General features: G+C 42.2%; 1 protein-coding gene across 1 annotated transcript; it reads right to left on the bottom strand.

Moving 5' to 3' along the window:
- Positions 1 to 1,450: 1,450 nt before the first annotated feature.
- ISX (intestine specific homeobox) lies at positions 1,451 to 27,776 on the bottom strand. The gene is made up of 5 exons (XM_074144545.1): positions 27,605 to 27,776; positions 19,667 to 19,909; positions 7,010 to 7,161; positions 2,370 to 2,486; positions 1,451 to 1,687 (listed from the first exon to the last, which is right to left on the bottom strand). Exons 1-5 carry the CDS (start codon positions 27,774 to 27,776, stop codon positions 1,451 to 1,453), a joined length of 921 nt encoding a protein of 306 aa, XP_074000646.1.

Below are 27,776 nucleotides of genomic sequence, written 5' to 3'. Positions count from 1 at the left end.
GAAAGGATTTCTGGAGATCATCTAGTCCAACCCTCCTGCCAAAGCAGGTTCACCTAGATGAGGTTGCACAGTATTGTGTCCAGGTGGGCTTTGATTATGTCTCCAGAGAAGGGGGACTCCACAACCTCTCTGGGCTGCCTGTTCCATTGCTCTGTCACCCTCAAAGTAAAGAAGTTTTTCCTCATGTTCAGATGGAACTTCCTATGTTCCAGTTTGTGCCCATTCCCCCTTGTTCTGTTGCTGGGCGCCACTGAAAAGAATCCGGCCTCATCTTCTTGACATCCGCCCTTTAGATATTTATAAGCATTTATAAGATCCACTCTCAGTCTTCTCCAAGCTAAACAGACTCGGTTTTCTCAGCCTTTCCTCATAACAGAGGTGCTCCGGTCCCCTTATCATCTTTGTAGCCCTTCAAATCTCTCCAGCAGTTCCTTGTCTTTCTTGAACAGGGGAGCCCAGAACTGGACACAGTACTCCAGATGTGGCCTCATTAGGGCGGAGTAGAGGGGGAGGATAACCTCCCTCAACATGCTGGCCATGCTCTTTTTAATGCAGCCCAGGATACCGTTGGCCTTCTTGGCCACAAGGGCACGTTGCTGGCTCATGGTCAACTTGTTGTCCACCAGGACTCCCAGGTCCTTCTCCACAGAGCTACTTTCCAGTAGATCTCCCCCTAACCTGTACTGGTGTATGGGGTTATTCCTCCCTAAGTGCAGGACTTTACATTTGCCTTTGTTGAACTTCATTATGTTCCTCTCTGCCCAACTCCCTAGGCTGTCCAGGTCTTGCCGAACGGCAGCACAGCCTTCTGGTGTGTCAGCCACTCCTCCCAGTTTTGTGTCATCAGCATCATCATTTATTCAAGTCAAAACCACAGACAGCAAATCAAACCCACCCTCCTTCCTCATTGACTACTTTGAAAAAAAAAGTACCTTAAAGTTTGATTTTTGACCTAAACATATTCTTTGCACCCGCCAGCGCATGGGGACCAGAATGTATGAGGAAAGAGACTTAAATGTGTGGAGAAAGCCCATTTGGCTGGACCCTGGGACTATGCGCACTTCATTTCAGGCATTTTGCCTACCCCAAGCTACCAGCGCAGTAGGGTCATCCAACGTTGTCTCGAGGCTGAGTAAAACCCCAGTCCTTTTGCAGGGCCTTTTGGTGCACTGACTCCCCAGGGAGAGGCTCTCAGTTGAGTGGTTGGGTTTCTACAGAGCATGCTGCTCCTCAGGCAGATGGGGAGCTCCTTACCAGTCAATGGTGGCTCTTGCCCATGTTCACCTGGCTGCAGTGACTTGTGGTGGCACTCCTGCAGCAAGCTGACCTTGCACCATAGGCCACCCATCGTCCTGGCAGGCTTGTTTGAAGAGAGGAAATGCTCACCCCCAAAATAGTCATGGGTGAGAAAAGCATGCCCCTGAAGTCCCGCGCTCCCCGGTATCCTCCTCTATGTGGAGCTGGCGCAGATACTGCTCCTTTCCAATTTGTGGGGTAGTGGTGTGCTGTAAGGGTGGAGGACATTGAAGAGCAAGTACGGTTTTGGGAAGGGCAGCAGCTCCAAGTGGTGGGGGATGAAGGAGAGCGTGCTGGGAAGCCAGGCAGTTGTCAGCTGCCCTTGCAGCGGTGAGTAGTATCCCACGGCAGGGATGGTAGCAGTGAGCTTTCTTGGCATCAAGCTAGGAGCCTTTCAAGAATAAAAATGAAGTATCAGGTGAATCATTACAGACTTTTTGTTAGACACAATTTACAATCAACCTAATTTGTTTCCCTGGTGCTCAGTAATTAAGAAGGAAAGTTTAGAATAGACTCCCTAAAACTTGGTGATGTGCTGTCACCGGGGAACAAGGTGAAATACCCTTTGTTTTATCCATGGGAAAACTCCTGACAGGGAAGAGCCTATGTGCCAGCCTACGTAATATTAACTGTCCTAGACTTAGCAAGGATATGGATCAAGGACAAAAAGGGCTGGTCAGCCTAACAAGGCTGGACACTGTAAAGAGATACTGACTGTCTATAAAGAAGCATGGCTTTATGGTTGCAAATGTCATATTTTTTCCTGCTCAGGAAATTTCTGATGGTAAAGATATTTTGATCCAAAGTATGATTTACAGTAAAATGAGGAAGGATCATCCTGCAAGACCTCATGTAATATTTACAAAACAGGTTTCATTTAATGAAGAATGGCTTAATACTCATTCCTAAAAAATGTGTTATTTGACCATATTAGCTGTGATTTATCTTCTTCATATTGCCATTTTTGTCTTTTCTAGTCCTTCTTCTCTGGCATAGTCCCATGTGAAGAGGTAACCTGATGAAGGATAGTTATCTCTCCCTCAGTGGATTTATACATAGCTTCAGATACTCACTGTGATATCTGACTTGGGAGCAGGAATGAAGTCAACTTCTGTCAGATGCTGAAGGCCACCAAAGTTGCCAAATTTTTCATGTTTCCTCCACTTTGCTCGCTGGTTCTGGAACCAGATCTGGATACAGGCAAGAAAGAAAAGGCACAGAAATGAACAGGAGATGAGGGAGGAACTGCTCACATCCAACTACCTTTCCCTATTCTCTAAGTGAGCTCAGCAGAACCAGGAACTACATTGGGAAGGAAAACATTGGCTTCAGCTCAGCACATTTCACACTTTGCATAGCATGTGGGATCTCTGCATTATCACAACAGCGTCTTTTCTCTCACAGCTCACAGAAAAACTAGGATCTCTGTTCAAGGAAAGACATTGGGACAGGGTGCAGCAGGTCTTCCAGGGCTCTCCTGGGAAAGCAGATCCTTTCCCAGTCAAAGCTTCGCAGCAGTCAAGGCATACAGCATTGTGCTTTCACTAGGAAGTGTTACTTGTTGCATGTCAGGGCTCTTTCACCATGTTCCCAAGTCAATAGACTGGAAAAAGACCCACCTAGATACTTTGCTGGGCTGCAATAAAAATGTGTCACCAGCAGAAATGTAGTAACAGGGCTCTTTGTATATTTAGCTGGTTACATTTTGAATTTCAGGTAGGGGACCTACGTAAAAGACCCAAGGGGATGCTGCCTTCTAAATCACTCAGCAGTCTGAGTATGTTGTCTGCAATATCTTTTGCACTAGAAAACAGACAACAAATTTTCTCAAGGGAGTTTCTTCCATCTGCCAGCTGATTTGACCTGCCTGGGGTACACAAGTATTTGTTGTGCAGCCACAGTAGTGAATCTTGCTGCATTGTTCTGAAAAGTTGAATCCTCCTTTCACTATAGTTTCTAGCTGGCTTAGGAATTTACTGTTTGACTGTAAACATTTCTTTCTAGGCAAGTGACTCACATGAACACAAGGTGTTAGTGATCACAACCAGATGCTGCTGGATGTAAATATGTATGTATTTTAAACCCAATAATGAGCAGCTCAATTATTTCTACATCTCTTGCCCAGGAAGTAATGGGAATGTCAAGAGCCGTTTGTTATATTGCTGATAGTTAGCAGTATCTGAGGTTACTGAAAGGACAGTCCTGTTTATCTGGCTTTGCATGTATTTGAGAACTGCTTAGTCTATATGAACTGCTCCATTCCCTTTCTACCATGCAGGAGTTATATGGTGAAACAGCACCATAAAAATGACCTCTCTTTAACATCAACAAAGTGATTGAGGGCAGAGGAGGGATTGAAGCCAAAATTCAACCTCTGAAGTGCTTCTTCCAAAGTCTGCACATAGGATAAAGTCCTCACTTCCAGATGTTTTTAAAGGCAAAGCTGTGTTCACAGATAGAACTGCTCTTTTTTGCCCAACCAGCTCGCCAACACCCTGCCCCTAAAGTGATTTCTCAATGCCCACCCTGAATTTCTTTTACTGGGATTTAAACCTCCATAGGGATTGCTCCATGTTCTGTGTACCACAGATATCAAGCTACTGATATCATTTATTCTCTGCACTCTACTAACGTTCATTTTTTCCAGTGTTTCTGAGCTGTGGCACTGGGACAGAGCACGGTATTCCCATGTGTGTCCATGAAAGTCACACCAGCGCTAAAGCCAGGGTAAGGTGCTTCCTTAATCCTGCCTGAGATTTCACAAAAGACTCATTTGCCCTCTCAGTGGTCAGCAGATTGTCCAACGAAACAAGGACTAAAACAGAGTGCAGAGGGAGGGTGGCGTGCCCCATTGTTGTTACTCTGGCCTCCACTCGTTACTCTTTAAGATTGTCCCGTTTTTGTTCTCTTGCACATGACTGATGATCCAGAGCTTGTTGCACTAAAGAGTCAGTCTTTTAATTATTTTCCAGTCCACTAATCTTCTTACCATTTCATAACACTATCATTAAAGATTTTACTGATTTTGTAGTTCAAATACACCTTTGTTGCAGTAAATGGTTCCTTTGAAATGTCCTCATTTGCAGTTGGACACCTGTTGCAGACTTAGCTTTTTGTCTACTAGCACATGCAGTCTTGATCTGCTCTGTTTTCTTATTCCAAGCAGGTCCAAGGCAAGGTCCTTACAATGACATGTCATCAATATTATTACCTTTATTATTGTTATTACCAAATATATAGAACCGTAGAACCATAGAACATAGAATCATAGAATGGTTTGGATTGGAAGAGACATTTAAGGTTCATCTAGTCCAACACTCTGCCATGGACAGGAACATCTTCCACTAGATCAGGTTGCTCAAAGCTCTGTCCAACCTGACCTTAAACACTTCCAGTGATGGGACATCCACAGTGTCTCTGGGCAACCTGTTCCAGTGTCTTGCCACTCTCATTGTAAATAATTTCTTCCATACAACCAATCTAAATCTATCCTGTTTCACTTTAAAACTGTCACCAATAATATAATAAAAAGATGAGTTTGTCAACACCTATTTTCCATAAACCAGTGTTCATAAGCATTAAATATATTACCCTTTCTTTAATTCTTCATTAACAGAGACTTATATCAGCTTTATCACTGTTTTGCCAAAAATCAATGTTTGGCTGACAGGCCAGTCATTATCTGGTCTTGCAGTTTAAACACTGACATAACATTAACTTTCTTCAGGGCCCCTGGAACTTCTCTTGTGCTCCAGGACTGATTAAATATCAACACTGTTTGCTTCTCAAGCAGCTTTTTAAGAACTACTGGAGGTAAGTCACCTGGATGTCTGGATTTAAATATATCTCCCTGTAGCAGCTGCTGTTCAACGTTGTCCTTATGGAAAGTGTTTCATCATCATCGTATGATACTACCACCTTACCTGACATATTTCCAAGGATAGAGCAGAAATTATGACTGAACGTCTCTGCCATTTCTGCATTATCCTTGACAGTCCCACTGTTTCTATAAAGTAGCAGATCAATATAAATATAATTCTTCACCTTTTTTTTTTGTTCTTAATGGACTTCTATTGAGTTTCTGATGATCCTTAATTTTTCTTACCAAAGCTTTGGCCTGTATCCTTTTGCTTTGCTTATTAATTTTTTATAATTTATTGTTGGATGTTTACTCATCCAACATTCTTCATTTTGTGTTACATGTAGGCATACACACCTGCAGAGATATAATTCCATCTGTCCTCTTAAACTGTTTCACAGCAATCATAGCTTTGTTTCTTGATTGGAGGACACAAGCTTTCTGCACAGTGATGAAATGTTTCACTTGGTTAGCCAAGGGCTGCTTTCTTTTTTTTTTCCCCAGTTAAATTATGTTTCTGAGTTGATTTGACTTATACTGCTTTTAGCTTTGTCAAAACTATTATTTCAACATACTAAGAGTATATACAAATTCTCTGCACTCTATTTTGTTTGTATTTGACAAATGCAATCAATCAAAATTATAACAACTTGTAACTTGTACCATGGTGACTGCTAATTTTTAGTTCTGTGGCCAGTTTCCCTTTATCAGTCAAGATGAGGTCAAATGCAGAATTTCCTGTGTCGTGTGTAACACTGTCTGAATTGGGAATTTTCCATCTGCAGTTCATACATGGGGCTTTTTACTTCCTTCATGTACATCTCAGGTTGATGTTTCCCATGATAACTCTTCCTTCCCCTCCCCCCCTCCAATTATAAAAGTTTTTTTGAAACAGAAGATTGTCCTGTTCTTTCTGTTCTGTTGGGAACACTAACTAGTAGCCCAGCTTGTGCTTTATACCATTGGGAATGCATTGTGGGTGCACTGATATCGCTAATGGGCATATTACGGATATGCTGTTCCAATTTTCCCCGTAACCTAACTATGAAGCAATATCATCATGGTTAGTTGATAGTCCCAGGCATGTCATAGTCAATAAACCTCTCTGTGTTGAACTTTGATTGTTAGAGTGGGATATGTGCATAGAAGTACACTGATCACTCTAGCATTACGGCAAGTACAGAAACTGCCTTGTGCAAAAATCATCACAACAGTGCCTGATAAACAACACCAAATTCCAATACACAGAGGTGTATATATGTTAATGTAGCAGATTTCATATATAGTAAATGTTTGGGGTCAGTTTTCAGCTCAGTCAGCAAGACTACATTACAGCTGGGGGAACCGGTTTCCATGCACTGAAATTACAGTCAAGGCATTTATAGTCTGTGATATCAAAACAGAGAACAGTAAGAAAGCATTTTCATTTGGGCAGTTATTTTCACTTTTTTTGAGACCCTGTAGAAGATGGATGTGGATGACAGTTCATACTGAATGTACATTAGTCTATAAAAGGTTGATAAATCATTAATAAATATTTTCATAAATGGCCACTCTGTCGCTACAGAGTCCAACAGGTTGCTCATAACCATCTGTAACTCCTATTTGCTATGCATTTAGTATGCTTAGAGCTCCTGTTGTCCCTTTGATTAATCCCATTTGGTTAGTCCCAGCTGGGTGACAAATACTTTTTTCCCTATTTGTAAAAAGGGAACAGTGATACAGGCCTCCTCTGTAAGGCAACAGAGAGGTCACGTATTTCATTAGAGTTGTCACCCAGGCATAAACTATTAAGAATGTACTCTGAATAAAGAATTGGTGCGGTGAGCATAGGCTTTTGGAGACACAATGTACCTGAACTCTGGCTTCTGGGAGGTTTATCTTTGCTGCCAATTGATTGCGAATATGGACATCCGGGTAGTGAGTCACTTGGAAAATCTTCTCCAGTTCCTGGAGCTGCTCAGCTGTGAATGTTGTCCGGATTCTCCGTTTCCCTTTCCTCTCAACTGTGTAAACAAAGAAAGGTGCATCACATTTTATAGGAAAAGGCCACGGGGCCACAAGAAGATTCAGAGATCCATTAATTCCTGTAAATGGCTGTGGAGCTGGGATGGCACTTCCAACACCTTCTAGAGATCTACTTACCATAGGTGACTGTCTCCTGAACCAGCAGTGAGTGTGAATGAACTCCTTTATCATTCCAGGACTGAGTCAAAAGTGCCCATTTGAATGCTAATTCCATTGATGCGCTGCATGTCAAGAGGTACAAAACCCTACGCATTTTAAACACACTAACCCTGCAATGACTTTTGTCATCAAAGTCTTTTAGTGTTGGACCAACCTTTGACCCCTTTTTGCTCCTGTCACATGCACACATCTGTTGCTAATTTATAATCCCTTGTTAACTATTTGTGAAGAAACCTTTAATGTACATGGAATGAAAAAGTAGATATTCCATTTTGCCTTGGTGTTGTTCTCATGTCTGTTAGGAATCACCATCTTTCTTTCAGCTGATAAATTTTCCATCCCTATTTTTTCCAGTCATCCTAGTTTTACTAAGCTTTCCTCAAGATCTGAGGTATTATCTTTTTCCATTGTCACTCTATCAATTTTGATGCATTTGCTCCTCCTTTATGCCAGCAAGATCAAAGAGTACCCAAAATACGTGAACATTTTGGAGGGAAATCAATCATTCCAGACTGACTGACCGCTGCTCTCTTCCCCTACCATTCCTTTGGCAGCATTTAGGGATAGCCAGCAGTTTCACTGCAGTGTGACAATGGCATTAAGATGTTACCTTACATGAAAATTAATGGTATTCTGACAGCATCATTGCAGTATGGTGACTTTCTAAATAAGCTTAGCCTTAAGAACTACAAGGTCTTAAAACCCATGGAGCAGCGCATGGAGAACTTTGGATACTGTGAATTCCAGGGTACTCTTAGACTGTGCCATTCCTTCACTACTGTGGTGTCACCATACTAAAGACTTCCCTCAGCATTCCTATGGTGTTTTGAAAATGCCCCCCCTGCACCAGGGTATTATATTTAGATCATGAACTCTGTATGCAGCTTGGTGTAAGTTGGAGTAAGGTCTAGGTTGCTCTGAAATGATGCTGAAGGGCTGATGCCTTGCAAAGAGGAGGAGAAAGGAGCAGCAGAAGTGAGCTCTAAGGCAGCTGATCTGCGGAATGTGGAGCTCAGCCTCATCCCAAGACTGGAATCCTCTTTTATGCACAAATAGAGTACTTTCTAGCTGACATTGAATGACCAGTGCAAAAAGCCAGGGCCCAAGCATTGTGAGTCACAAGTTTTTTCTAGTTACTGAGCTTGGAAAACTGCAGCCTGATAGGAGCATAAAAATTCTAATTCTAAAAAATGTGCTCTAATTCTAATGAGCACACATCATAGCTACTCAGTGACATGAAGTAATTAGCAATGACACCATGTTGCTTGAGAAAATGATCTCTTTGAATAAGTGCTTTTGGTCTTCCATGATCTGATGACAACTACTAATGCATTCTATGTAACGAGAAGGTTAGTTTAGTCCCTCAAAGAGACTTAGTACTTTTTCCCCCCTTTTGTTCAATCATTAGCATAACCTTTTCCTTTTGGGGGCTAAAGCAGTGAAAAAGGTAACTGAACACCTTGGCCAATATTAACTGGGCTCTGTGCCAAGCAGAAAATGACATTTTTCATTCTGTAATTGAAACTTCATTGTGACTCTGTTGACACAAAAAATAAGGAATAAAAAATTCTGTCGACTGAGTTGGTAGGAAGGTGCCTAGGACACGATACCTCGGGATCAGTAAGTGAATATATTCCGATGTGAATATTTCATCTTTTCTAAACCTTTCAGGTATTTTGAAAGGAAACCAGTCATGCAAGAATAACTGAGGAGTGTCATTTATCATGAACGCTGTCAATACTCCCATATCTCAGAAACAACCTAATAAAGCTGATGTCCAACACAGTTAAATCCGTATCATTAGACTTTTCACCAGCCTATCAAAGTACTACTCATTAGACTGCAGTGCTGACTTCAGCCCCAAGGGAAAAATGTTATTTACATTGAATCTTGCTGGCGCTACTGGGGCAGAGATCTGAAATGAGAGATATTTTTGTGCTGTTTTGTTCAAGATAGCACTGGGCACCCTCTCTTAAGAAGCCCTGATTACCAAGTTGCATCTACTTGAACCTTCCCAGAAGATGGCTGTAAGAGGGATTTATTGCTATATGGATTAAAAGGGAAATATCAGTACTGAGAATATGAATCTCAGGACACTGCGTCCCCTGTAGATATGGTAAAGCTATCAGTTCATAATGGTGTCTCTTGTCTGGAAGATTTTCAGCTCACACCACTCTGTGGGGACTGGCTTCCATATCCTCCTGGGAGATACTGAAGACAGGTAAGATTGAGTACAAAGGTGATATTTTGTCAAGCACATCATGTTCTGTCATATAGTAATGAATCTCCCCGCTATATTTGTATCATTACAATGTATGGTATTTGTATTTCTCTAGCACTGGGCGATTCATACAGCAAATCCCAATGAGTGAAGTTTGTCCTGACCTTGTCATGGTCTCAGAAATTTAAGGCCTCCTTGAGATGTCCTGTACATCTTCATGAACACTGAGCTGAGTTCCTGCCTCTATCCAGGGTAGAAGACTGGCTCCACTAACCTGGGAGAAGCTGCAGTCTACCTCCAGTATTTTCTGAGTGGAGCAAGAGATCCAGCTCAAACTGTGACCACATTCCTGTTCCTGTGGTCCCAACTGTACATAAACATCTGGGATGCTGGCAGGGTTCTTGTCCTGCCAGGTTTTGTATTCCCAGGCAGTCTATGTACCTTCCAGCAATCAGAAAGCCTTCAGGAGAAAGAGAACAAACCTGCTACTTCCCTGAAGATTTCTGAATTAGCAAAAAAAGACCATTTTAAAAAAAATAAATTAGATTAATGAACTGAAATATAATTTCATGACTATGCAAAGGAATAAAGAAACTGTCTACATTTTAAAATCTTATATGTCAAATTAGATTAAAAAAAAGAAGCATATTTTAGTATTCTGTCAGAATACAGCAAATAATGATTTAGCCCAGTATAAACCCTTCTGTCTCATACATTAACTAGACTGTATAGAAATTAAATGACTGAGGTGGACCATGATGGGATTGAACTGAATGCCAAAGACCAGCTGGATCAGCCATCATCATAGTGGGCACCATACAAAGAGCAATCATTAGTTCTTGCCTGTAAGCACACATGATGACAGCCATCATTGCCTCTTTATAATGTGGAGTCAAAGTTAAGGCCAAGACTTTTAGTGCCCAAACCAGAGAATACTACTTGGGTTAGAAAGAAATGGTTTACATTATTTGGCCATGCTAGTTGCAGGCCTTCTCCATAGAGTATATGTTTATACACACCAGAAACAGAGATGCCAATGTGGATATCTGTCCTTGGCTACCAGCTTAACTAGTTGTGGGTGCTGGAAGGACTCTTGGTGTAGAGTCCATTGTATTAGTCAGCCTACAGATAGACTCAAGAAATCAGCTGTTAAAAGCCATGCAATACCATCCCTACAGGGCCAAGGTGTGGAACAAACTCAGTAAAGAACATGTGTCTAGAAGGAGCTGCAAAGTCTATCCTACAAAGAATTTATGAGAATGAGAAGACAAAGGCTGTGCGCAGCTGGCATAAGTTTGGGAAGAAACTTTAAGTTGGGACATCTTCTGGTACCTGAGAGCTGGACCTATTGCCTTGAATCACACAGTATTTTAAATTGTGCTGGAGATGGGATGGGGAATGAATCTGCCAGATAATCTCTTACTGTACTATGTCCCACTGACAGCTAAGAAGTGTCCAGGAATACACAGCATGGCTTAAGAGAGAATAGCCTTGTGAGTTTCTGGTGTCTCATATCAGCTTCTTTGGTATGAAAATGACCCAGATAACTTGGTGAGAGGCAAAAGAAACTCCCCATCAGTTCACTCTTACATCCTCTGCATTTTTCCTTCTTGAAAGGTGAACTGTTTTACAGACAAGACTCTTATGTAAGGGAAGGATCTGCACAGTGCTCAGGAGCGTCAATCCTACTGAAAACAGATTTTTCAAAGCTGAAACTCATCAGATTAAACAAAATACAATAACACAAGGTCAGCTTTGGGCCAGTAGAGACTGAAGGACAGGCTTTGATTTCAACTGGAAATGAAATTAAATTGCTAACAAAATAGACTCCTGTGAACTAATCAAGGCTTTTGCCAGTAGGAAATCTAGAAGAGTGTATTTTTTTCTATAAGTAATCAGTCATTCTACTTTTATTTTTATTTTTATTTAAAAAAAAAGACTATGAAAAAATACAAAATATCTAGGACTGTATGTTAACATTTTCTCTTGCAAGATGAAACTTTCTCTGACTGTAGCTTTGATACTTCCCTTTGCCTTGGGACCCTAGCTTAGAGATCCCATAGCAAACAACAGCATTCAGAATTACAGTCTAATAAAGAATGTGGGTGGAAGATATAAGACTAGAAAGTGTTGGAAGTGTAACATCGGCTTTACAAACGTGGCTCTATAGTCTCTGGGGAAATAAGACTCTGTCTGAGTTTCCTGAGCTATTTTCTATGTAAAAGATGGGGATATTCAAGTGTGCTTTTATACTCTGTGAAAGTCATTTTCAGGTTAGCTGACTGCTGAAACCGAGCCTGAAAATACCAGGCAGCTAAATATGTCAGGTTTTGCAGATGCTTAGAGATACAGCTGTCTATACACTGCCTTACTGTTGACATTGGAAGAGCCAGATTCTCCATGCTGATAAAGCAGTATAGCTCCTTTAAATTCAGTAACAGGCTCCATTTGTCCTCTGCAGGTGTGGCTTTATTACTAGGTCAGATTGGAACAAGTTTAAACATCTGAACTTTGTGGAAACACAGATTCTTCTTGAAGGTGCGCAGTGAAAGGATGAGATCAATGGGTACAAGTTGCAGCAAGGAAAATTCTGATTACATAATAGGAAAAAGATGTTTTTACCCTGAAGGTAGTCTGATGTGGGTCTGGAGAGGCTGAGAAGTCTCCGTCCTTGGATACACTCTAAACTTGACTGGACAAAGTCCTTAGTAGCCTGATTTAAGCTGGCTCTGCTTAGAGTTGGGGTTAGATAAGATGGTCTCCAGACATCTCTCCTAATTTACTTTATGATGTGATCGCTGTCTTTCAAATATCCACATGGTCTGAAGCTCCCCCATCATTCCTTTCCTAAAAAGTAAGGGAATTTAAGCTCAAGGAGTCTGATTTGCTATTGCTTATTTACAGTTTTGTCAGAGCCTATTATGGCTTATTTCCAGTGTCTGGTATAACACAGGTACAAGATATTAGAGTTATGAGCAAATCAATACCGAAGACTACTGCTTGTACCTGAGTTTGCCAAGTAAAAATATGCAGCTGCAGCAATGCCGTACTTGGGCAAATTCATTCTGGACTGTAATCAGTAGGCAAATAGCCTCTGGTACACCTGGTACCACTGTTCCTCAGTTGCCCTGTGTACCTGAACCAGATGGATACATGCTGCCTCAGTGAGATCTCTGCAATTGTACCTCCCATTTGCACTTAGCACATTAGCAGGCTAAGACTCTATCAAGTCTATACTTGCTCTCATTACAAGGGTGCATGCATCGGAGGGATAAGGAACTAAAAACCCAAGAGAAGGACTGGAAGTCAGTGCTGGCACGTTTGCTTTGGAGTATGTAATCTAGGTAGATGAAAACTGGTGGGATCATTTTATCTTGCTGCAATCCTCTTTGTCGTTTCTGGACAGACACCCTCTCACAGTATGCGATAACCAGATCCAAAGATTTCGCTGCTTCTTTGACAAGGAGAGAGAAAGCAGTTACCTAAGCAAGCAAGAGGCTTTAGCTAAATATCCTCAGAAATATATTTTTCTCTGTGTAACAAAGTTGACTGTATCATTTTTTTCTCAGAAGAAACTCAGGGGCTTTGAAAAAGAGCCTCATTATACCTGGTTAAGTTCTGTTTTTCCCTTTTAGCCTCTTTAAAAGAAGTTCCTCTCTCTTTTCTTTTTAATTCAGCCAATTACAGATATGTGGGTCTCCCAGACAGTTCCTTCTCATGGCTTTTCTGAACATTATTCTCTTGTGATGCCATTCTGCTCAAGGCAGCCAAGCCCACAGCAAAAACAATTGCAATTGTATCAAAGAGTTATTACAAAGCGCTGATGGCATCAAGAAAAAACGTGCTTGTCTGTGTACAGAGATGTGCCCATGGCGGTCCCTCTCCTAGTTAAAGAGGTGGCTCATGGCTTTCAAAAGAGCTTATGCTGCAATATTTAGGTGGGAGCATGGCAGTGTGGCTAATCTTTATTAAAATGGTTTTCCAGCCTTTGTTAAGAAGGACTGTCATAACCAGTGAGATTGGTACTAATTGGGTAGGTACAATGTGCTCCGGATAGAGCCTCCTGCCAGCGAAACGCAGCATTTAGCATCCTGCCGCTGGCCATTCAGGCACTGCAGAAGTTAAGACAGAGCAGCACGACTTGAACTTTTGAAGGCTTGACTTCACTCCCTTCAGTCCAAAACTCCTTGACAGGGAGTTGTTTCCACCCTGGCGCAGAGTACAGTGCCTAATTGCTTGACAGCAAGGCTGAAATGCAGAGAGGTACAGGCTTTAGGTGGTGTGAGCAGGAATGCTAAAAATACCAGTCCAGAAACTTGTTCAAGCAAGCTGTGTGGCAGCGGCCAGGGGAATTTCTTAGTCTCCTTGTCAGAGGAATCAGCAAGGAATAGACAGTTCATATGAAACTGTTCATGTGGACAGTTTGTTGTGGAGGATGGTGCTCACCATCAGCCTGAGACCCTGGTGAATTTAAACCTTTCCATCTGTCAGCAAAGAAATAACAGTGTTTACAAATGCTGCTGCCCTGAAATGGTGTTGTCTGTAGCTCTGGCACAGCCAGTGGTCAGCAAAGTATCTGGAGGAAGAAGCATGCAGGCCATGGTTTGAGGGACCCCAACTGACACGGGGATGTGTTAGTCTCCATCACCTGATACGAGTTCTGTACCCAGGCTAAATGACCTGCACCTTCATGAACTCCTTCAGGTCAAAGTGGATTTTGGGTAAGTATACGTGTAGCTTCCCCATTCAGCTAAATCTCAAGCTTGAAACTCACTTTCTGTGAATGTTCATCTGCTGCCAAACTTCATCTTAAAGACAAGAGAGCAGTGACTATCCTAATCCAACAATGGTTCTCACTGAGGAAAACAGGTTCTCCGCCACTCTCCTTACACTCTCTGGTCAACCACCTTTGTCAGAAAACAGCCATTTGGTATTAGAAAAAGCTGAGATTATTGCGGGTTGCACAGATAGCTTGTTTTGTACTTTATTCCTGCTCTTTGTGGTTATTTGTGCCCACAAACCTCTAGACATCAACCAGGCATGCTTGTTTACTTCCCTGCCTCAGAGTCTGTGCTCCCTCCAAGAAAGCATAATTCCATCATTATTTTAGTGTGTAGTCTCTGCTGTTTCCCATCTCAGCATAAACCACTTGCTAATACAGTAGGTGAAAGGCCTGCTCTCAATTTTAAAGAACAATAATTAAAAGCACTAAATCTCAGGGGTGTAATGAAAAGTTCTCAGACAATTTAAGAGAAGCCAATAAGTACTAGAAAGACCTTTGAAATAAACTTATCAAGATGTGCCATCCACTTTATAAGTGGTCACATTACACATCTTTGACTAGCAGGAACAAATTAACCTCTGGGTTCTGCATAATGTACCCTTTGGATCCAAAATTCCCAGGAAAGAAGGGGCTGCTGGAAGAAAGCTTTGAATGCTACTATTTACTTAAAAAAAAATAGTGAAGAAACAACAGAAACAGAATTTAAGATAGTCCTTCCAACTGCTGACAGCTTTGCTTTTTTCAGTGCTTACTTGTGTCAGTGAGACTTCTGTGTGAACATAGTCTGGAGTTTGGGAGTAAAGGATTCCGGTTTCATGCCTTTCATTTAATATCGTGGGTGTGATTATAAACAGTCAGTCTTCAAAGAGGGAGAAAAACAAAGAACCAGCCTGCAACAATGCCTCAGGTAAGCCCACCAAAGGTCAATGGTGTACTGCTTTTCTAAATGTATATAGGAATACTGCACTTTAGAGACAAAGCGCTGCAGGGACTATTCACGCTGACAGACAGAAGACTGGGAAGTCAGCTAATGGCAGCAAAATTATATATACAGGCATTTATTTTTTACTCCCGCTTTTCCATTTAATTTAGAATTTCTTCCCTTTGTTTTGCGGGACAATGGGATGCTTGTGCCTTTTTCCTCAGTCCCATTGGCATATTCTGGGCAGCTGATAATTATCTGGGATTGTGACTATACAGTGCTTCATTGTCTCTTGAGTGTTTTGTAAATGCTCTAAGATAGCCAGCATATTGGGGAAAAGACTGTTCTGCGAGAGATAAACCATGCTGCTTCACAAGGGTACATGGATTTAACCATATTGTCCACAAATGAACAGTACAAATGAATTTATGGCTTCAGAGAAAACATAAACACTAAGCTAAAGATGCCCGCAACTGGCATCAATACAGAGGGTACATGACTTACACTGGAAGTTCTCCAGGACTGAGATCATCTCTATATTTCCTGTTATCTTTATGATAATTGCCACCAGAATTTGTCAATAGGTTTTGGGATCAAAGATGCTATCATAATTATAAAACTATTAGACTAATAACAAGATCCTTGAGCTCCCAGTCAGCAATGTGCAAAGGATTTTTTCTATGGAAATATTTGGATGATGTTGACTCAGTATGGCAGTGTCTTCTACAGTAAATAATGGAGACATGAGCTGCAGGGAATTTCTGCAGGGAATGTCTGGTTGTTTCCATGGCCTGAAACTCCCAGTTTCTGGTGGAATTAGGAGACAGCTCTGATTATGGAAGCCTGATCTACCTTGTACTTGAATCATTGCCCAGAGAAGAAATCCTACAAGACTGGGCATCTACCAGTGTCTGAAGGTGATGCTGCTTTCTGGCTTCTTCAAGGCACTGACTGCTCCCTTGCTGGAGCAGGGGATTGGAACTGTTATCCGTGTGAAATGCTGGGCACATTCAGCCACTGCCTTTAAATGTAGATAGTTACAGTACACACAGACAAATATATAGAATCAAACCCAGCATGTGTAAAAGACATTTCAAAAGAATTTCCCACAAGGATCTGAACTAGGCTGGGATCTTGTATGTGGCAGTCTCCAGCAGGAGCTGCCGTAGGTCAGACAGGCATGGGGGCATGTAATCCTCTTGGGCTCTGGTTCTTGGTTGTCATGAGCTGGTCAAGTCCCAAGAGTGTCACACAGAGCAAAGAGAAGGAATTAAAAGGAAAGTGGAAGGTCAGTATTTAATTTCAGGGCTTACATGAATGTGTTGCTGTGATGCTGACTGACAGCCACAAGAGTTTACCCTGCTTGTTCTTAAGTTTTGAAGACCCTGGCAGCAATAGTGGTTGCACATTGCGAAATGTCAGCAATTAATCATTTCATAGAGAGCTGGCCCAAGCCAGCGTCCATACCCACAGCTCCAAAGTAAGGCCTCTATCAGAATAGTCTCCTTTTAAAACGGGTTTTATCAGCACTGTTTCTGAGAGCCAGGCTTTCCAAAAAAGTTCTGCTGAGCCTTCCATGCAGAAGGCTGCAAGCAAAAGCACCCAACATTCAGAACGAAGGCTTCCAAATTCAAATGGGGGCTTAGCAAAATTAAATGTTATTGTCAGCATATGTCTAGCTTATGAGGGCTTTTCTCTTTTGCTTACAATGCAACCTCTAAGTTCAAAGTGCAAGAGGCATTGCTTCCTGTAAATGGCTTGTGATAAGGGCATAAATCTGTTCAGTTTAAATGACACTGCATTTCTAAACCGCTTAGTCGCTGAAGCCATTTTGTGGGAAAAGCAAGTTTTTAGGAACACAACAGAGTTATGGGCTTGGCTGGAAATATGCTCCAATTCCACACTCAGGGATGTTCTTGCTATCTCAATAAACCCATGAAGTTCATACTGCCATGACCTACTCGTCATCTTTCTCCTCCTATCCAAAAGAGCACCAGACAAACCCCAGCCCTCCTGCTTCCAAGGTGATTGCATGGCATGCTTTTCTTCTTCTTCTTCATGCCTGACAACTCTACAGATGTGTATCTGTAGTCAGAGCCCATGCTCACAAATTATGTAGGTGTTTTATACAGATAGAGGCGGTCTGTGAGAAAGGGGTGAGGGAACACCCAGCCAAGGACTTCTGACGTCTTTCACATCAGAAAGTTCTCCTGCCACTGAGATTGGTACTGTTCCCCTGCGTGCTTGTTGTAGGAATCCTGGGTGTGAGGGAGGTCTTGGGGACATCTTGTTGGAATATGCTGTGGGCATTTGACACCGTCCGGGTGCCTTGTTAGAGGACCCATAACTGGCTTATTAGCTGCCGTGCTGAAGGTGCGTCTGAAGCACTGCAGAGTCAATAGATACAGAAACAGAAGTTCACTTGCTATCAGCTTGAGCTGTAAGGATTACAAACTACTCCCATGGATGGTGCCAGCCTACCTCTCCCACAGGTGCTGCTGCCAAACTCATCTGGGAAAGGAGACTCCAGCCACAGCCAGAGGCAGGAGAAAAAGAGATGCCAGCTCTTCCCCTATAACATAAAGTGGAGGAAGGAGGCTGAAGTTTGTGGTGTTGGAAAGGATTTTAAACCCAGGCCTCCAGCTCTCTGCTAAGAATAACACGGTGCGTGAACAGGATCCGAAACACCATTGTTTGTGCACTGCAGGGAAAATGCCAGTCCAGTGCTTTAGGATCCTCCCCCCTTCTTCAGCCAGTTTTTATCAAAGGCTCAGCAACTGCGGGAACCAGTAGCCTAGAAAATGGCAGATCATTAAACCTCTGCTTGGTTTCAAAACCCCACTGCCACCAGGGAACAGAGGGATTTTGTTTAAAATGCGTTTAAAATATAAGTTGTCATTGAAAGGGCCTGCTCAGCTGAGCTCAGTTTTGTGCAGATAATTACATGCCTCCCCACCTGCTTTGCTGATGAGGTTGATACCAAACTCTGTGCTGGTCAATTAGGCTACATGTGGAGCTGGGACACCTGCTGCCCTCCTCTATCACCCTGAGAAAGCCACCTTCCAGCTCTGGTGTGATCCCCATGGTTGAGGACTCCCTCCTACATGAAACACACTCCTTTTTAGCACTCACAGGCAGCCCTGAGTACCAGATACATACCAGCCTGGCTCTTCTGTGAGGAGGCCATGCGATATTGCCCAGCTGCCATCAGCTGCCTGCAGCTTCCAGGGCAGAGGCAGGCTGAAATATCCAGTTATCTTACAGTGCTTCTCTCTGCATCAAGGCAGATGCTGTCTCGTACAGGAGGAGGAGGTGACAGCAGCTTGTCACAAGACTCATGTATACCGTAGCAGCAGCATCAGGAACAAGGCTTTTCTTTCAAATGTACTTTACAGAAAGAAATGTTTCATCTGCCAACTTGCAGAGTATGGCCTGAGGAAGATGTGTGGATCTCAGTGAAGCCAACTGAGTTACCCTGCATCTGCGGTCACATGAGCCCATTAGGAGTCTTCAATGGACTTAATTGAAATTGCTTTTTTTGCTTTCAGAAAGGAACGAAAAATAACAAGCTATGCAGGAAACACCTTACTGCTGCTACTGATAGCTTGTTTCCTGGAGTGCAGCATGATCATCTGTATTAACCTTTCCTAAAACTCAAAGAACTTAAAGCAGTTTTTGTCACATGCTACTAATAAATTGCAGTCTGTTTGTCAGGAACTTGTCTTGTTCAGCTTTCATGCACCCTGCTTAGCTTAAAGTCACTGTGCAACATATTGGCAAAGTATATTTGTATTGTCCTTTGCTTTGGCTAAGGGATAGACTAGGCAAAGCAAGAGACTATTCTACCGGTGCTCACAACTAATGAAATGCGCAGACCTACCAACATGGCCAGGCTTGAAAATTGTGCCTGGCACATCCTGCATGCCAGACCTATTGCACATCGCCAGTTTGCCTGTGCGCATGCCGATGACCTCTTCATCACCTGTGCAGTGGGTCCAAGGTGTAAGGAACACGTCAAGCTTATTCGGCATGTTCAGCAGCCTCGCTCCCCATGTTGTGCAATGCCCGTTTACCAGGAAATGGGCGTTGCACAACCCAGGGAGCGAGGCTGCTGAACATGGTAACTCCCTAGATTGCCACCACTAGTAGGAGGACAATAAACACCCCAATCACTAAAATTGGTAGGTTTGGTAGGCCTGAGCTAGATCTTTAGCTCAAATGGTGGGTCTCTATGGTTTTGATGGCATGACTGAAGAGCCATCCCTGTGATTCAGCCAGTAGCTTAGCAGTAGAAATATTTGTGATGTCTGTTGCTAGGTATTGCCATGAACATCGTTATAAGATAACAACTGTGGTTTTGGGTACTCTGGGAGAAAGTTTGGATGTAGTGGCACTCACCATGAAGTGGATGGTCCACCGGGAAATCACATAGCTGATCTTCCTCTTCCTCATGTTTTCTTTTGCCTTCCAGGTGTTCACATGCTGTGTCCTCACCCAGGAGGGAAGCTGGGCTGTCAGTAGGTCTCCTGCAGTGAGATGCCTGCATTTTCTTTGCCCTGGCCGTGGGTGTAGCACACGTGGCAGGGAGAAGCATTTTGGCTGAAGGTAAGTCACCATCTAAATGACTCCTGCTGCTGGAATCTGTGAAGGACACAGCACAAGACAGCTTTGAATAAAGCAACTGTCATTCAGCACACCTTCCAGTTTGTGTGAAAAAAAAGAAGCATGGGTGTGATCTAGATACTTTACCATTCAAACCTGATCATATTTAAAATGGCCTTAATCCTTCTGTGCTGTGCATCAGTGCCAAGATGACCCCATGTTGCAGGGGCATGATTCTGGTGAATTTGACCCCAAAACCTAGCCTGTTCTCTGCTTCCTTCCACCTTAAAACTTTCACTGGTCCTTGTGGGGGATTTTCAAGTAGGACTGTAGAAGTAAGGAAACACCACCAAATGATCAAGAAAGCTCAGTTTCTCTGTCAGTGTCCAAACCAATGGCTGCCTTTTCTGAAGAACTCAGGAGTACAGTAGATGTGGAGCTTCTCTGAAAATCTGTCATCAAGATTGCTGTGAAATTTGCTGGAAGCCAAATGCTTTTAAAAACCTGGCCCTTTATTAAATGTTCCTGTAGGTACATCTGCCCTATAGGAAGATGGGCCAGAGCATAGTCTAAAGGTCAGCATCTTCCCTGATTCAGGTCCATTTGTCCTTTCTTCTACACCTGGTCTACCTGTCGCTCAGATTTAGGCATTGGATAATTCTAAAGGCAGCCTTTGCTCAGGCTGTCAACATTTCCCATCTGCCTTTCTGACAAGTGACACTGGTGATATCTAGGAAGGTACTGACAGTCAACTCATCTTCATGAAATCACCTGCACGCCCTTGTTGACAAGACAAACATAAGAGAAGGGCATATTGGCCCATTTTCATGCAGTGCAGCCATAAGGTTAGCTTAGATTTGAGCATGGCTGTTATGAACAATCTCAGTTGGAGCTGAAGGTAACCTCAGCAGCAACCAGTGGTGATGTGGGAGGACACCTGACCTTGAGTGGTGATGAAATAGATCACAGAAGCCACAATCTTTCTTCTGCCATGGTGTTGCCTTATTGCTAACACCACCATCTCTGCGTGTAGCAGAGGCACTGCAAAGATCTTTCAGATTAGTTTTCTTCCCTCATGAATGTAGGATGAGTCCTTACTCTTCCTTCTAAAGGTAAGTGAACTTTGCGAAGCCATGCACTGAAATATAACATGCTGGGAAGCCTTGTGGTTCAAGGCAGCGGGCTGCTTGTTGCTGTTAGCATCCCGAGGGAGATATAACAAATACTCCCATTCTCTTACCTGCTCTTTTCTACATTTAAGCCCCACCATAAGTCCCAATTCTGAGTGCTTTATGCACTGCCTTTGGTAGATGCAATCAAGGCTTGGACTTGACTCTTCAGACACAAGATACCTGGGTCTGTGCTGCTTTAATGGCAAACCTAGAATTTGATCTAGTTTTTTTCCATGCCTGGATTTCTTTTCTTGGAAAGGCAGAGTAAGACACAACACATAAACATAATGGATCCATTGGGGGATTTATGTTCCATGGTTAGCATGACCCTGAAGTGAATGTGATGGCACAGGTTTGTCTGCTATTACTACCAAAGAACATTAAAATCTTAATGCAATAATAGACTGCAGTCCTGAGCAGTCAGCTACATCTAGGCTCTGGGATTTGCAGCACCTGTTCCCCACTCCCCTATAATACCTAAATAGCAGCAGGTTTGAACCCCAACAAGTTCTACTGGAAGAAACTCAACTTTTTAATATATATTTTAATTCTGGTGCAGTATCTAGCATTGGCAAAGCATCTAACTTTTTAGACATGTCAGAGTTCTGTTTTCTGAACAAATAACAAGTTCTATTTGTAACCAGCCTTGGAGCAGCGATAATTATAACATCTGGAGACAAAGTGCCCAATTCTGCCCTCAGTAAAAATCCCACACAATAGGAATTTTACAGAGGGCTGACACTGACATGAAGAAAATGCAGTTACAAGAGCTCTGGAAATTAGCCAAAGCCTCATGTCAATAAAGGATGATTGTTCAAATGTTATCTTTTCAAATTATCACCAATCTTTGGGTAAACTTCTAAAAATGATTGCATGTGTCCAGCCATGCAGACCTTAAAAACCTGGTATGAGGTCCACCTCTCTGTTTGAGGCATATTGTGCAAAATAGGACTCTCTTAATTCCTTTAGGATCAACGAGGTTTGAGTTTTCTGGTGAGAAAACAGGTGAGGTTTTGAACAATATTTGTTGGATAGAGGAGGAGGATAGACCTGGGAGTGATCACTAGCATGGGGCTGGGGTTAAATGATTTGCTCAAGAACTCAGAGGATATCAGTGTTGGCAAGGGTTCTTAGCCCAGGATTTCTATCCCAGTCCCTCATCCCTAAATTAAGGACTAGTTGCACTCCCTTGCTAGATTTGATGCTGCAAAAATGAATATGTTACAGAATTGATGGTAGTTATATATTACTTATACAGTAATGAAGAACATAAGGGTACCTGGGCAAGATACTCATATAGGCAGTGATTAAAGCTTTCTAAGAATGACACTGGTACTTTCTAATACAATTTTCCTCCTCAAATTTTTTCTCTGACATGATCACATACCCCAGTGATGAGCACAACTTATGTATGAGCATGGATAGAATAATTAAAGGCTGAAGAAGAGAAAACAGGGAAGGCATGGAATACTGTCCTAAGCAGATGGGAAAATACCAATGTTTCTGTGAACTGGTGAAAAGGAGTGAGAGAATCTGTCATTTGAGATCAAAGCAGCAAATTAGAGTGGCATAAACCTTAAAGAGAGGCTGGAAAAATCAAGGAAGTTTTCTGGGGAATAAGACTGAAGATAAATAATACTGAGTTTAGAACATATATCTGAGAATTAGGAGCCCCAAGGTCTAATCCTAATTGCATTGCAACCTTCTCTGGTTGCTTGTTGTCCTGAACAGGCAAGGAGGCTGTATGAAATGGTAACTCTTCAGGTTAGCCAGTATTTTTGGGGGCGTATTCCTGCGACTCCAGCACAGAGCTCTGAAAAATACCTACAAATTGGCACAGGGTAAAACTTCCTCCAGGGAATGCAGTTTTCTTTTCTTTTGTTATTTTTTGCAGAGATAGCAATGACATTTCAGCCTGGCACAACATGAGATATTTGTTACTGTCATGCACAGAAACGACTTTGACTTGTGGCTTAAAATGGTCTTTAGGGCTTGACCTTCAATTGTGTAGGAAAGGATGGGAAATATCAGGGAAGATAGTAAGATTTCTTTTTGGAAGCAGGAAGTTATTTCAGGTGGCGTAAGTTCCATTTAAGCCTTTTTGTGTAAACACTGGAGACAGACAAATCTGTTGTAGGCATAAGACTAATAATTTTAGAGTCTTATTAAGTCTGTGAACAGGAAAGAGTCTGTCACTGAGAAGTGCAAGCAGCTTTTTATTGTGCTATTCCTTTTCTTTTTTTCTTACCTTTTTTTTTTTTTTTTTTGGTAATTTGTTTTCTCTTGTAATAGGTGGGGTGAATTGGTGATATTGGCCAGGTGGTATCAGTTCAGTTATATTCCTTCAGCTGTTTCCTCTTTTGCAATAAAGCTGGGTGGAGTGTTGCTAAGGGTGAAGTAAACAATCACCATATTGACATTTGTGTGTGAAGTGGCAGTTGTAGTCCTATTAATTTGCATATCCTTAACATAATGGTGCATAAAACAGACAGAATGACAGAATTACTGTATCTGTTACTGCTTTTACTATTAATTTCCCAGGTGTAATATCCCAAGTTCTCCTTGACTTGATAAAGGACCTCCTGTTGGTAGAACCTCGCTGGCAGAAACCAAGGGAGTAATGAACAATTATTTCAGATGTACTTTCAAGCACACTGAAATCAAGCGCCTGGGGATTTCAGAAGAAGGAATTCTTCTGAAATAGGTCTGCTAGTCTTCTCTGTTTAAAATGAAAGAGATGGCACTAGGGAGGAGACCAGCACTTGCTGGGTGTTTATTTGTGTCCCTTGCAAAGGCCATAGTTGACCTTTCTAGGTAATGTGACAAAAAAAGGAGAGGAAAAGCATAGACTGAATACTAAAATGCCGTCTTGTTCACTATTCCTTTTTAACTTGGTAAGAGACTTCTAAAAATTAAAAAAATTTCAATAGTCTTTTGATCAACATCTGCAGTTCCAGGTCATCTAGTATTTGTGTTTGCGCAGTAAACTCACAAATGGCTAATACTGCAACTGGGAGGTCACACACTCCTGGAAGAGTGCACACTCCTTATTCCAAGTCCCACTGGAATTACACTCACAAAAACCTACGAACTTAGAAGTCGGGCCCAGGGATCTTCTCATACATGATCAAGTCTTACCCCAGCTTTCCATGAGAGGCTGGCACTGTACATCATAACATCCTTTTTGTCAAAGACTCATAGAATAATTTAAGTCAGAAGCAACTTCTAGAAGTCATCTGGTCCAGCACTCCCGGCTTTTCTTGGGAAAGGACCCCAGGGTAAGCTTTGTCTATACCCCTCATTTCTGACGTTCTGCATCTTCTGGTCATCTGGTCTTACCCATCTCCTCAGCTCTTAACGGTTAGATTTAGACTTCAGAAAAATTGTGATCTTGGTACCCAGACTGCCTAGATCAGCAGACAAGCCAGATGACAATTTCGGAGAATTTACCTTATGGTAGCCATGAGTATGTGTGTGGTGCCAGGTCTTGCTCTCATATGGATCATGGCTTGGCTCAGATACATACCATATGGGAAGTGGGAAATGTTCTTAAAATCCATAATAAAATATAACTCAGCCCTGACCTGTAGTACTTCCTTCTTTGCTGCTGCTGAACTGTTCTGGGGAAGCAGCTGGATTTGTCCCATCCTGGAATTTCCAACAAGTTCCCTAACTCATTTCAGTTCCCTGACCTTGGCCAGCACTGAGCCAAATTAGATATGGCTGACTATTTACACAACTTGTTTAATGCCAGTGTTATATGACATGAAGTTGAATGACTGATGAAATACAGCAATTATCCAAGATGTACAGCATAGGGTATTGCACTTCTGAAATAAATAAATCTTATCTGCAAAAATTGGCAGTTCTGCTGGAACAGCAAAGCGGAATAAGCCTAGGTATCTCTTTGGTGTTAGTAAAAAAACAACAGTGATAAAGCTTAATTTTCATTCTCTTTTTTAAACATCCTTGATCAATTGCAAAAGCAACGTACAATAACATTCTGGAATATCTCTACAGTTTTCCTGTTTTCCCAGCTCCAGTGACAGTTAAGTGAATCTTCATGTGTACATACTATTTTGTTAATTAACATTTTTCATTGCCTTAAGTATGTTAATCCAACCTTACTTTCTAGCAGGGGAGAGAAGAGTCGCTATATTCTCTTGCTACAGCTACAGTCTCTCTTTGGCTAGGAGATGAAGAGAAATCAAAGGCAAGGCCTGGCTGTTCTGCCTGCATTGCTTTCAAGGTGAAAAACCGACTGTACTCTCAGGTGGAGCAATTTGGGATGAGCGGTACTGGCAGTGCAGTAATGCAATCCCAGAAACCCACCATGTCCTGCATACAGATTTGTCATACCTTGTGCTTGGAGCAGCACGCTTAGCTGAGACACTCAGTGAAACAGGGTTTCAACATATTGATCGCAAAACAGACTTAATATAAAAAGGTCCTGTCTCTACCACGCTTCTCTGTTCCCAGAGAAGAGTCTCTTGTTGTTAAAATGCAGTTCTATGGTCCATGTTATGAACAGCACCGACTTCATTTTCAGTGGTGTTATCTGTCTCACTTTGGATCCAGTGGCACAAAGTGACTGCCATAGGCCCTCTGGAAAGGACTTTCAGCTCACAAAAAGTCACTCAAATAGAACTCACACCAGCATTTCTCCCGCTTTGCAACCTGACGCTTTCAGCACGTGGACCCCATTACGCTTGCACCAGCATCAGCTATGTCTTTGTCCACCCCTATAAACTGCCAAGCTCTCACTTGTTTCAGGACTGTATTTAAAACATAGTATGCTCTTGTTCAGGTCCAATCTGCACTGGTAGCTTTAGGAAACCTCTAAATGCTGCAATCCTCCAACAGTACCAGTGGTGAAACAGCCAAACAACAGCAGCCATGGCCTTCAGAAACCTCATCTATCTTTGAAGCTGCCTGTTCTTTGAGCAGCAGACTCAACTACCAGATGACCTTGAGAGGTCCCATCCAACCTCAGTTATCCTATGGTTCTGTGAAAATTCAGCAGCACGCTATCCCTCTTCCCCATACACAAGTTTCCACGGAAAGCCGCAGGTATTAGCCCCAATGCTTGGGGCTCCCATGGCTGTGAGATGTGTTGTGCGCTGGTGCTGCCCCATGATCAGGAAACAAGCTTTGTACAGAGTGAATGAAATTACCCTGTGTCAGAGGTGAACAAGAAAGTCCAAATCTTGTGCAAAGCATGGCTGAGAGGCAGTTAGTGGGACTGGGCTCGAGCCTAACTGGTGATTAATGTTACAGAAGTGAGTGTGGTGCTCACTTCACTGCAGTTTCCTTCCTGATATAGGTCTTGTTTGCTTTCCAGTCCAGGTGAGTATCCAGTTTGGACATAATAAGAGTTGAAACTATTCAAATAAGCAATGGTCACTTGGACTGCCAGGCTTTTGGAAAAAGGCCCTTCCCCTTACTACTGGATGGTTCATCCCATGTCCTGGGAAACGGGGTCCTGATCTCTCCGTGTTAAAAAGTATGAAGTGTAGCATTAAGCTTTGCCGAAAGCAGTTGAGCGAGAGGTGAGTGAAAATTTTCTGTCAAAACTACAACTATTTTTCATTTAAGTGGATGTGTTTGTATACATAAAACATCTCCTTTTCATAGATGATGTGGACTAAAAAAGAAGACGAAATACTAAATCCAGAAAACGCTTGCCATTGGTCTTTTTTAAGGAAAGAAGAGACAATTTCTGTGGGGCTAAAAGTTCACTCTAGGCCAAAATAACTAAACTGAGGAAACTGAAGTCAAAAAGGCTAATGCATTTGCTGGTTTGCTAAGATCGAAGTCATGCTAGTTTTCTACCATCTGGTTTTATTTGATTCATGAAAGGACCTAGTGTCCACGATGATAAAGAGAAGTGATTAAACACAAATGCCTTCTCTTTTGTTGTTCCAGCAATTGAGTTCTAAAACTCCTTAGCTACCATTACCCCTACAGACCATTTCTCCTGCTTGAGGATGAATGGTTGGATTTATCAGAAAATGGTACTGATATGAGATTTGGCTGTAATTCCAGACAACAGTCAGCTCTTGCTATAAGTGAAACTCCAACAACTTCATCAAGTTGCAGCAGTTTTAGGCTAGCTTCCTGAGTTTGAAAGCCTGTCCTTCCTTATGACAGGCAATTCTTTTTTTTTTTTTTTTTTTTTTTTAATAACAACAGTATTGTTTTTTAAAGGGAAAGGCACCAGGATGTTGTATTTGTTTACAATAAGCACTTCTCACTGTTACTGAAGAGATCTACCTGCAATAACTGTTCCGGTTGCATACCCACATCTCCAATGACACAGGGGTTTCATAAAGTACAAAATCCCACCAAAGGCTGGCAATACAGCCCAGTCTACTGTGAGATCAAAAGCAAATTATCTTTTAAAGATTATTTCTGTATATATAATGAATGATTTGTACTTGATTAGGGAAGTTCCAGATTCCTACAAAAGCTATTGAATAAAAACCCTACATAATAAAACAGGATAATTCTAGGGGTTAAAAAGAAAGAAGCATTTTCATTAAGTGTTATAACTGGTACTTACCAAAGGCCAGTGGTGACCCTGCTTTTAGGATTGGAGGTCTCTCAATGTAGTTAATTTTGTTCCTGGTTTCACTGCTTGCGTTGGTGCTGGCAGAAGGTTTCTTTAAGATCTCCTCAATGGAAAAGGACAGGCTGGGCTTGCCCTGGCTGGCACACTCCCGGGGGTCTGTCAT

The sequence above is a fragment of the Numenius arquata genome, chromosome 2 (genome assembly GCF_964106895.1).
Source record: "Numenius arquata chromosome 2, bNumArq3.hap1.1, whole genome shotgun sequence".
In the NCBI taxonomy this organism is placed as follows: Eukaryota; Metazoa; Chordata; class Aves; order Charadriiformes; family Scolopacidae; genus Numenius; species Numenius arquata.
The sequence above is the reverse complement of the archived record's forward strand: the minus strand, read 5'-3'. Positions and strand labels throughout refer to the sequence as shown.